Source organism: Ptychodera flava, chromosome 15 (assembly GCF_041260155.1).
Source record: "Ptychodera flava strain L36383 chromosome 15, AS_Pfla_20210202, whole genome shotgun sequence".
NCBI lineage: Eukaryota > Metazoa > Hemichordata > Enteropneusta > Ptychoderidae > Ptychodera > Ptychodera flava.
Window position 1 is genome coordinate 24916705 of NC_091942.1, and position 11615 is coordinate 24928319.

Here is an 11615-nt window from a genome sequence, read left to right on the forward strand (position 1 = left end):
TGTATAATTTACTGTCCATTATGCAATTATCACTAAATTTAAATCGGCAATGAATGAGTGGATCGATGGATGAACGAATAAATAAAAGAATGAAAGAATGAATAAACGAATGAATGAATGATTAGATGGATGGATGAATGACTGACTGTATGAATTTTACCACTTTTTTCTATTTGTCGCCACGTCGCCCGCTTCGACATTTGCCAGCATTTCAAGTCACATCAAATAGTTGTCGAGCTTTTTATCATGATCAGCAACTTTGATTAGAAGCATTCTACATCTGGAACGGGGAGCTGAACATATTGCGAAGGGGTTGAAATGCCACTCGTAGGTGAGAAGAGCGGTTCAGGAATGATGCCGATGTGCAGTGCAATTGAAACCATAAATTCATCCGCGCCAGGCTTTAGAAGGGAAGTCTGTGGTCCTAACTGATAATATGAAACTCATCACCTCACAGACTGTTGTGTAACTCGCTGTCACAAGAAAAGGGTAAGAAGGGGAAAAGTTCACGGCCGTCTCAAAAGGTGGCATGTGATAGACCTTCAAAGCTCCATAAACTAAAACTGTTGATATATTTTCAGGTAATTTTGTCCTGCTCGTAATATACTCTTTTCATGTTCTATTTCCGAAAGATTGTCGTGTCTACTGCCCAGCTATACGTATGGGTGTAGATCTAGTGACATTGTCGACAATTGTTTTCAGTCGCCAGTCCAGACAAGAATTCATGATTGCACAATGTGCACGATCATAGAGAGTGACACCGAACACGCTTTATCGTCTATGGAACAATGCAATGTATTGGCAAGGCTATTGTGTTTCAACATACTTTAGAGGAAAAGAATAAGGACGTGTATAGACCTACGACCATGAAAATATGATCAAAGGTTACAGTTGGTGTTCTTTTATGAGCAGTAGATCCTGGGAAGGGGTTGTCAAACGTTCATGTAGGATTCTAATTGTTTTGAAAGTATGTTTGCTTATGCAAAAATCAAGAGTTAGGTCTATCGCTTCAGGCAGGGCAATACCATAGACAGTAGACGGGGGAAGACCCCGCTACTGTCTATGGCTATACCTGCAAGAGGAAGATAACATCCCCGCCTCGGGTAGCGGATCTAGTATAGCCTTGTTCATGGTCTGAAAGATAAAACACTGGAGTTTACGAAAAAAACATCCGAGCTCTCTGCTTCTGAAAATATTTATTGAATCTCTGAAGGCAAAAACAGCCCGATCGTTAAGCATCGATAAACTCCAGCTAAGATAGCAAACTGTGCATAAATAGCTACGCAGTGTAGGCCGACCACATCTTTCATCGAGGTATATCGTAAAGATGGAAGGCTATATAATGTATAATTAGGCTGAGACACTTTGGCGCCATTTACAAGTCTTCATTCAGGTAATATTTGAAAACTGTAGACATTTATTTTTCACTAAGGCGCTTTGAATTAAAAAATCTCTCTTTGCCGTCCGCGTGCTGGTAGGTTTTCACAGAAAATTAAGAAAACAAACACAATGTTAACACTATTACAAATAAAAATATTATTTTTCCACAAGAAGTCAAATAAAAATTGAGGTTACTAATATGTTAATGCACTTGTATTATTGTTTGTTTTTTTTTCCTGGCTGGCTGGTAGGTTTTTCAAAAATCCAAGGATGAGAAACAAAGAATTTTCTTTAAATGGCTTAATTGTACATTTGGCGTTTGATTGCATACAGATTGGAAATAAATGATAACGTCCGTTACTTTTGATTAGTCCTTTCCATGATCTCACACATAACATTCGTTTTAACTATAGGCAGTCAGTCTTCTCTTTAAAGGGATACAGTCGTCGGAACTGCGCTCAAAGGTCGTATGGGACCCATACGACCAATGTAAACACTGTACCCAAGGCACGATGGTGATTGATGAAAGTTAAAACATGTCTGTCATAATCTACATCGTATAATTTAAATGTTGCAGCTATGATGATGAGGTGCATCTAGATATCGTGCACGAAATATGTTGTTTGTAAACAAGAAACTTGCACATGCGCAGTTCCCGACGACCGTTTTCCTTTAACATCACGTTGCTTTGACAAAACTTAAGTGTTCATTGGTCAAAGAAAACAACGATTTTGCTTGTATTGGATTCCACCAAAGGCTTGAAGTCATTAACACAGTATAAGAGTCGAATTCAATTCGAATTCAATTCATAATAGTAAAAACTTGGAGTTATTACATTGTTTTCAATTAATTTTATCATGATTTTAATACATTGTTGTGCATTCATTTTTTATTCAACACCGGTTGTCTTCCCGTCATGGCAGTGCCAGTCACGACTTTATCCAGTCAAAGTATAGCAAGGCTTACATTCCTCAGTTGACTTGCAGTCTAAGAGCATTCCTCACTCTCTCTGGACCCCTTTAGTTGTTACTATGCAAGACTGTTAACAGTCCCTCGTCCCACTTTTGTCAGTATATTTGTACAAGGACAATGGTTTAGACTGGTGTAATGGCTGTGTTGCGCCGTTATAGTCTGTGCTTACAGGCGAGCGTCGCAGGCGCTTTCTCATTATGTGAGATCGCTCTCAAATTTTGTCTTCAAGTTCACACCATTGCACTTTGGCTTAAACGGCACCAGAAGTTTCTGACAGTCTTGAACTCAAAGAATTTCTGACGAAAGGCGTCGTTATCCAAAACTGCGAGCCAACTGAGACTAGCAAGAGAAGACCAAGAAAATGGAGTATGTTCATACAAAAGAATCTATACACTAAAGATTTCATGATGTACATTTCCCGGTATCAAACGGGTTCCCCTTTCGCATGCAGATTTTAGCTCATTCAAGGCTAAGGAGATCATGTGATCCTACAAGGAAGAAATGAAAACGGAAAAAAAATGAAACGTCCACGAAAATTTCATGTCCTTTGATAACTTGACCACCCAAAGATCTTTTGCTGTCGTATGTATTGGCACTGCAGAGAGCCTCTCTCGTGCCTGCCCGAAGTGAACATCGAGGACTGATTCAGACAACCATCATTTTTTTCGGTAGCACACAGCTTGTAACAAGTGATTTGAAACCTTATATGCGAAAATTGAGTTTCCAACTTATCCGGTGTTCTTGTCTTTTATCTGCTGACCGCAGATTTTGTTATGTTCAGTTGTTAAGGGAACATTATAAAGCTTTCTTTGGCAAAATACTTAACGAGTTTTCTTTTACATTTTCAAGATAGGTGCCGTCCTGTATTTGGGAAGGTAGCTTCACAAGGCCCTTATTTTCCGGCTCGACCCTTCCTTGACCGTGACGGCTTCACACCACGTGTGCCGAAAAAACGGAAGCAGAGTTGAGCAATTAGGAAGGTATACGGACAACTTACATGTAAGATCTGGCAAAGCGTCATTTTGTTGCTTTATCTATTTATGATCCGTAGAAAGTAAGTGACGTACATTGGCGTTAATTACTGACCTATAACATGCCCCCGGGATTTACTTGGCAGGGCAGCTATTCATAGTCTACTGGCGCTCGATAGGCGTGGCACCCCTGGAACCGCGAGGTGACTCAGGGTTCATGCCACACACATTTGCATCTCACTGCATGATCAACCAGCCACAGTAGTCGGCACAAAGACAAGATGGACGATAAACCACCACCATATCCCGGAGGTAAGCACTAACAGCCATAGGAACGACAATAATCACGGCCTTTATGGTTAAAAAGTTAAACCTTCAACTAGGGACTAATTATCCATGTTGAAAGAAGCGCAGCGCGATGTGATTGTGTGTTGATCAAGGTCACAGCGCTGTGTTGTAATACTAGTCCGGTTACATTATAATTCACCTTCGGTATAATCACGAATGACGCACTTTGTAAGAGCTGTGCGGAAGTTTCCCCTTCTGTTGAGTAATTCAACGAGCCGCTCTTTCTTTGTCCGCATTCAAACCTGTTAGCTACTGAGAGTGAAATCAGTGTTCTACGAGAAATTGCGTAGCGTTATTGACGTCTGTCCAAAACGAAATCCCCATGAACGCCCCTCCCAAGATGTTTACAAATGGCACTCCTTCGACAAATGTAGAATAGAATGAAGACTCTTGTATGACGTGTAGGTCACAGTGACAGTTTCGATTCTGCGCAAACTCGTCTGTAGAAAATCACAGGGAACCATCAATCCCCAGTACACGCTGATCCATCAGGAGACAAACTCACAGTCCAGTCCAGCCCTACCTTACCTGTAGTACAGTAGCTCCAGGTTTTGCCACAGGTTGTGGCTAGCTCTGCCGTCCAACCCACAACCTCAGGCAAAACCTAGTTACTGTAACCTAACCTTTGCTCGGCATCGTAAAAGGCAGTTCAAGGTTGAAACGTAGTTGTCCGCCCTTGCGGATGGCTTTGCCAAGTCCCGGTCAATAACGCATACATGTGTATGCATTAGCTATCATTTCCGCGTTATCGCCTCTCTTGTCACGATGAAAATATTTACCCCTTAAACTAAATCAGTTGATAAAATGATAATCCAGACATCACAATACGAAAGTTAGACATACAGCAGTTCACCATTCGTCATTTGTTTCTACAAAAAGGGGATGTACGGCGGTCGTAAATTGCCAAGCACATATAAAGGGGGAAGTCAGAAAGGAACGCTTTTTTCCTCTCACAAAAAAATACCCAGAGCGACCCCCCTGCCTCTCAAAACCATGGAGGTGGAAACGAGATAAAACGAAAAGCTGCATCAGGTCATGCTCGGCCAGGACATTCAAAGTTTACAATCTCCGCTGCACGAAATGAGTAACTTTACGAAACCCGAGATTACTGTTGCCTACAACCAAACGTACTTGAACGTAGCCGATTTCTTTTAGGCTGTGGACTTTCGTTTCGGGGTACAACGTCGGTTGAGGCGTAAGGCAAAATGTGCGTTTCCGTAAATTTGTTTCTGTCAAATGATGTATTGATCACATGACTGACATTGAAGAATTTGTTTTTCCTCTATCTATTCCGGTGTGACCCATCAAAACAGCAAAATTCCGCAAATGCGTGATTTTTGAAAATAAGTAAAACAAGTTTAGGGTCACACAGTTTTAAATAGAGAAAGTCATGTGAAAGGTCGTCACATATTTTTCATTTGGCCATGTGAAAGCCCAAAAGAGCTCTGATATAAATAACAGATAATTGAAACTATGCTGGAAGAGAGAATACATATACGTACGTCGCTATGTCGCTAATTTAAAAGCGATCTAAAAATAATTACACTGTGTTCATGCTGCGTGTTGACTGCGCACCGAGTGTCGGTATTACTCTACGAGTGACCTTTTGTCACTCTCGCCCTACCTCCAAGGTCATTACTACACGCTAAAAGTTCCTTTTGTGGAGCGAGGCAAAGGGATTGTAAAATAGCGTGAATCACACTGTTGGCTCTGAACGAGCTCATGTGACGCTCATTCATGGCAAGTGTAACCACAGTCACATGTGTGTGCGTGTTGGGCTGTGACGTCATGACGTGTACTGTGACGCAATATTCGCGGACGCTGCCAATACGTAGTGAGAGACATTATTCCTCGTAATCTCAAGACCACGCCGAATATAGTCTCATGTTTTGTTGAGATAAAAAAAAAATGAAATTCAATCGACTTTCTATATTCTTTGGTTGAAAGACTGACGGAAACTACGTCATTGGGTTTGTTTGGTGACAGGTGTGACTATGTAAAGTACATTAGGTCCATGATCACAAAAGAATGAATTTTTGAAAAAATTATCTTTTCTACTCTGAATTAGTTTTTGTTTGCGTATAAAAGGGTAGTCTTACTTGCAAACTGCAGAAAGCTATGCGATTAACTTACCATTATAACACCAAACTCTGTTTTCGCAACTGAAATATTCTGCCTCGCAATAAATGATGATTTATTATTCCCGCCATAAAGAGTTCATATGGACGGGCAGCCATTTGAATTTAAGGTGTGGGCAATTCCTTACGTTTTTCTGTCTACTCATAAAACTGTGACATGAATCATGTGTGTGTCGGGATCTCAAGATATAAAACGGTTCGCTTTGTATCTATCCTGCAAGTAATTCGGGGATCGGGAAACTGGGACTTCAGTTCTAACGATCATTCTGAGAATGTCTTGGTCCCTTCAGGACGATTAACTTCCCTTCTCTGACTGGGACGGCGGTCTTTGTTACTGTTAGGAGCAGCAGTCATGAAAGGATTTAGACAAGCATGACACTGAAAATAGTACGAAAAGTTGAAAGACCGTATTCAGTCAGATTAAGGTATGCATATGGTAAGTTGTTGTTAAAAAAATACCTGGCGCAAAGCCTGAGGCTTGGTAAACTATTGGCTACGGAACTGTATCACCACCACGTCACTCAGAGCTCTGACCAGCCCAGTTATCGCTCAAAGACCAGGCTTTGTCCTTGCTTCACGGATCAAGCTCGCACAGAAGAGTAAAGGTTGTAGCTTTTCTGGTACAAAACGATTTTTTTTCACCCACTTGCACCCTAGTGAAAGTTTCGATAACTATTATGACATCCGATGACGTTTGGCTTCCTTGTTTGCGTCAATCAATGCCAACCAACCCTACGTGACCTACATACTATACCTATAAAGTGTGACTTTCAACAAAAAAAAAGAAAGAAAAAAAAAGATAAGAAAAAGTACTGTTGATCACATTCCATGTATTATTAGCTTTCTTAGGAAAGGAAAACGTTACACTATGCATGTTACACGAATGGCGCAACTTTCCAACACGCTGTCGCTGATGTCAGCCACGAAGAAGATAGGGTGTGATAGTTTAACGCGTAAGATTACTGTGTCAAAAAATAATAGTACAAAACACAATGTTAGTTCGGTATATCTCTTGTTTTCCTAAAACCTGTTTGCCTGCGTTTTCTGATATGAATTGTCACCGTGATATGAGCCGGAAATGTTGTTGTGTTCAGCCTAGTAGTTCGTGACAAAGGGTATACCGGGCTGTGTCGTGACAGCGAGGTGTAATAGTATGTCGTAGAGCGCCATCAATTGTTTTCGTATATATATGAATATTGAGCTCGTTTGTAGGCGATAATAACATTGTCATTTTTTGCATGTTAACAAATTGACAAGGTTCATACCTCATATTTCAGCAAGCTTTAGGGAGAATAGTAGGGTAAATGTAATAATTATGACAAGACAGGTTTGATTTCCAATAACAATGCGCTCATACGTCACTGAAAGGTCACATCACCGACAGATTCTAGGAAATGCAACAAATTGATATTCGATTAAGGCGCGAAATGAAACTGACAGTTTTCTAAATCGTAACAAGTGAACAACTGCTTGATATATAATTTGTTGTAAAATTGCATTAATGTACCCTACAGATACGAAATCTGATTTCAAAGTACGGTAACTAGGTAATATCTTCAGCCCCCTTAGTGTCGTCTGTGTTTCCAAGAGCACCGAACTACTTGAGGGTCTGCTGCGATTTTCAGACCCTTCTCCCCAGTGTGTATGGAGGGGCTCCACCTTACGGTACGAAAAAGGGCAAAAACGCGATCGTTTTAATCACTTTGTGACTGATTTTCCCTGTCCTTTCACTCACTCACTCTCTCTCCGTTCCAGATGTACCGCAGGGCGGGTACCAGCAGCCGCCTCCCACTGCTTACAATCCAGTCCAACAGCCACCATACAACCCAGCACAGCAGCCGCCACCGCAGCCAGGACCCTACTACACGTACTCGCAGCAACCGGCGACTCAGCCACACGTCCATCAACCATACCCACAGGCCGCCACCCATCACAGCCAGACAGTTGTGGTTACAGCCCCCGCTGCGACAACGTTCGTCGCCACACTGGGGCCGTCTCCGACCGCGGCGACGTGTCCAAACTGTAGTCGCAACATCGTCACCCACGTAGAATCGGAACCGAATGGAATGGCCTGGCTCTGCTGTTTTCTCATGTTTATTTGCGGGTAAGAGATATTCAATATATCACACAAAATATTGCTAAGTGACAGACACCCAAGAATGATATAGACAACCTTGCTACTGGATGTCTCGTTTCTCTTTTGTATGCACATGATGCAATAGGCATTTTTCAACATTTTCATACATATGCAAATAAGAAAATTAAATCGATGTATATATATTGAGCCTAGTATGTCCTACACATGAGAGATTTAAACAGTTTGCTGTAAATCGCAACTACTACATCTTAAATTAGAGGAAGAAAATTTACTTTTTCTCTCTCCTCTGTCTTTCTGTCTCTGTCTGTTTGTCTCTCTGTCTCTCTCGCTGTCTCTCTCTGTAGGTTTTGGATCTGCTGTTTCATTCCATTTTGTATGGACAGTTTCCAGGATGTCACCCATCGTTGCCCGAACTGCAAGTATGTTCTCGGCAAATTCACCCGTTGAGTTACCCGCTACCCACGATCCCACTTTCGTTCAAAATCTGCGTTCACTCAGTGTCATCTCAACCCATTAGCGTCAGCGCCAACCACACTTACGACCAGTATGACGTAACTGCGATTTCTAACGCAGATGTCCAAACTCACCATAAGAGGCTTTTTTTGATACTTTACATATTATTCGGAAGGATTGGTTATATATATGTAATTTGTTAATTTACATAAATTGTATTTAAACTTTAGGCAAATAGACTGGAAAATAACGAATAGGTCATTGAACAGTGATAGTGACGTTATAGTCAAACAGGCGGTCAGCTACTGTAAGAATGATTAGCAAAATAGAAGAACTCAAGAATTTTTGTGCTTGCAGCTCCCGAGAACAACTATTCTGAGAGCGTTATCAGTTCTGTGTAAGCCAAGCGCCGTCTGTGGAACTTACTCTGTAAAGTTTTGCTTTTTGCTTTTTATTAACCATTTTTTCGCTGGACTATATCGATCTATCAACAGGCTGAGTGACAATGTTAGCATCCATGACGAACATATTAGTATTAATCATTTGAATGTTTTAGGGATCATAAGAGGCAATGTGAAAACGTTATGTTACCAGTTCTTCTTCAAAGTTTCTCTTCGAAGTTAATTTCTTGCATGGTTTAGGCAATGTAATTTGAGCAAAAAATAACCTACCCAAAGGAACACAAAAATATACAGGGGAGCATCTAAGCATTGAATGCTGCTTTGACGCTAAGACTTTTAAATACATTGTCACTGAAGGCGCTTCACCGTCTTTGACGGTATTTTTACCCATCTGCTTGAACATGGCACCTCGTGCCTTTTCGACTACAACCACCTTGGGTTTGTCTCGTAAGAATCTGCCAACTGTAAAGGAGGGCTGAAGGACCGCATTGACTGTTTCGCAAGTGACCCTGTTTTGGACTTTTTGTTGTTCGCTCAGTGCTAGATTACGGAATCGTTGTTTCACCTCATCTGCATGGTCTTACGCCCGGTTATTTGCACTGGTTGTTCTGGCATAACCAGGTGGATTATCATGCTTCTAGAAATTGGGAGTACGCTTACCGAACACACAAACCGAGAAATCAGGTAGTTTGATGTTTTGCAGATGGCGACTTGTATTGTCAAGGTCATTCAATGTAAACTAGCATTACAACTGTATATATCAGGAGCTCTCGTCTTGTAATTTCTGTAAGGAGTTAGTTAAGATGGCTGAAAGAAATCAATTTAGATCTTTTTTTTAACCCTGTCATCGAAATTTGGAACAAGAAACCCTTTCTATGGATAACATTCACATACTTGAGAATGAAAATGAAGGCTGTTTTAATGGCTTGTCATGTTTTTTACAAAACGAGCGGACCATATAATTTCATTTTAATGTTTCTACTTGTATTCAAACCTGTTAGACGATTTATCCGTCGTATTTGTGATGACTTCCCTCATATAGTGTAGTTATACCGATATTGTATGTGCCTTTTGTAAACGACTGTTAATTATTCTGTGCAGTATGTACTTATATTTACATGTATTATATACTGTCACAAAATTATCGTTACATGAAATAAAAGATAGCGTTATCGCTAATATTGTGACTGCTTGCTTTTCATATTTCGGCAATATTTTTCATGAATTTGAAATCTCGTTCTTCCAGGAAAATCACACTGCCAAAATGGTCGCGACATCAACTTATTTATTTAACATAATCCTCTACCCTATTTCACTGCCACTGGCTACGCTGTGCTCACGGACGGGCTTGGCATGCGCCATATATTTTGTCAAGATTGTGGTAATTTGGTGGGCATCACACTGACCGATTGAATCACGGGACAGCATTGCGCTTGCGTCTGGGTACCCTCTCACGAGATCTATTTATGGCTAGTCTGGTTTGCAGTCCCATGCACTTCCAGTCCACTTAATGCACACGCTAAGCTCCTCAACTCTTAGAGCAATGAACCGCGAACGCTACCATTTTTGCATCTTGGACCGCTGGAAAAACTGCTCAAAAGCTGATTGACAACCATAGAACAGTGCATACCGGGCCCTTTTCGTGGGTACACGCAGCCAGCAGTAGAAAGAGGGCACGGAACTAGATTACATCCGTTTTTCTCTTCCTACGTGGAGTGAGTTGATGCTCAATGTTGACGTGTGTAGCATGATAAGCAACGTTGACATGTTTCTGAAGGTTGAACGCATTGAATTGTAAGACTTAAATTTTGCTCAAATTCTCCCCGTGGAAAAACTTTAACCATTATCTTTCAATACCAAGAATAAATTTCGGGTGTGACCGTGAACATTGTAGTACCATGAAAATGCATACTTTGAATTTACTGATAGTCGAAATTCAAAACGGCGGCCATCCTTGTGTTAACTGTATGGAGAAAATGTAAAATAGTCGATTTTCTTAAAATAGGTGTGTAAAAAGTTTATTCACTCCATGAGCTTCAAAATGAGCCTCAACAAGTGGTAGACGAGAAAAGGCACTGTGAAAAGTTTGACATTCCGAATACCTTTCTCCGAGGCACACTCTTCCTTTTCTAATTTCGCAAGTTATTTCCCCGTATCAGAGATCGAAGGTAGAGACGGCCACCAAGATAACAGGTGTGACCTTCCCGTGATTCAACAATGAAACATGCATATCGCATGGCAAAACTCTTTGTTACCTTTGTTTAAATCATCATCACATCGTCACAGTTCACAGTGCCCCATGCAAAATTTGTCGGTGTTTAATAGCACAGGGGGACTGTGGTGTTAGGTAAGTACACGCAGCTGGATTGGCCAGTTCAAAAACGATATTGTGGTAGTTCTAAATGTGAGACAACCCCACATGGTCGTAAGAGGTCCACTTCCGTAAGATCTCATACGGTCAGTCACATGAGCGGCCATCATAACATATTTCACCAAATGCTACAGACTGATCGGATAGAGCATATCCTCGGTTATCTTACAGTCCCTCGACGGCTACGCCCAGACCTTGCAAGCGCCCTCAGCATGCAGCAGTTGAGCCGAGGGCTTGACCCCCGGGACAGTGATGTTGCTATATAAAGTAATAATGAATGAGAATTATACAATAGCATTCGTATACTTAAAATATTTTTCAATTCATAGGATGAACATTGATGATGATGTTGATTACAACAAATTTTGATGAAGTTACAAACTTGTAAAATGATATCAAAGAAAAAGGTCATTTTACAGACAATTGCAATATATGCTGAAACACGTGCCGAGCATTTTCAGTTCACACCTGGTTGAATTTTAC

At 41.0% G+C, this 11615-nt stretch overlaps 1 protein-coding gene across 1 annotated transcript; it reads left to right on the plus strand.

The window, feature by feature from the left end:
* The first annotated feature begins 3312 nt into the window (after window positions 1-3312).
* Window positions 3313-9940, plus strand: LOC139151644 (cell death-inducing p53-target protein 1 homolog). Its single transcript, XM_070724574.1, has 3 exons — window positions 3313-3635; window positions 7565-7913; window positions 8252-9940. Exons 1-3 carry the CDS (start codon window positions 3605-3607, stop codon window positions 8352-8354), a joined length of 483 nt encoding a protein of 160 aa, XP_070580675.1. The 5' UTR covers window positions 3313-3604; the 3' UTR covers window positions 8355-9940.
* Window positions 9941-11615: the final 1675 nt, after the last annotated feature.

What these genes read in the sequence shown, in the direction of transcription:
- LOC139151644 (XM_070724574.1), top strand. Translation starts at nt 3,605, where the DNA reads ATGGACGATAAACCACCACCATATCCCGGAG. An exon ending in ACCACCACCATATCCCGGAG is followed by an intron (nt 3,636 to 7,564) that starts GTAAGCACTAAC and finishes TCTCCGTTCCAG; the next exon opens with ATGTACCGCAGGGCGGGTAC. An exon ending in TTTCTCATGTTTATTTGCGG is followed by an intron (nt 7,914 to 8,251) that starts GTAAGAGATATT and finishes CTCTCTCTGTAG; the next exon opens with GTTTTGGATCTGCTGTTTCA.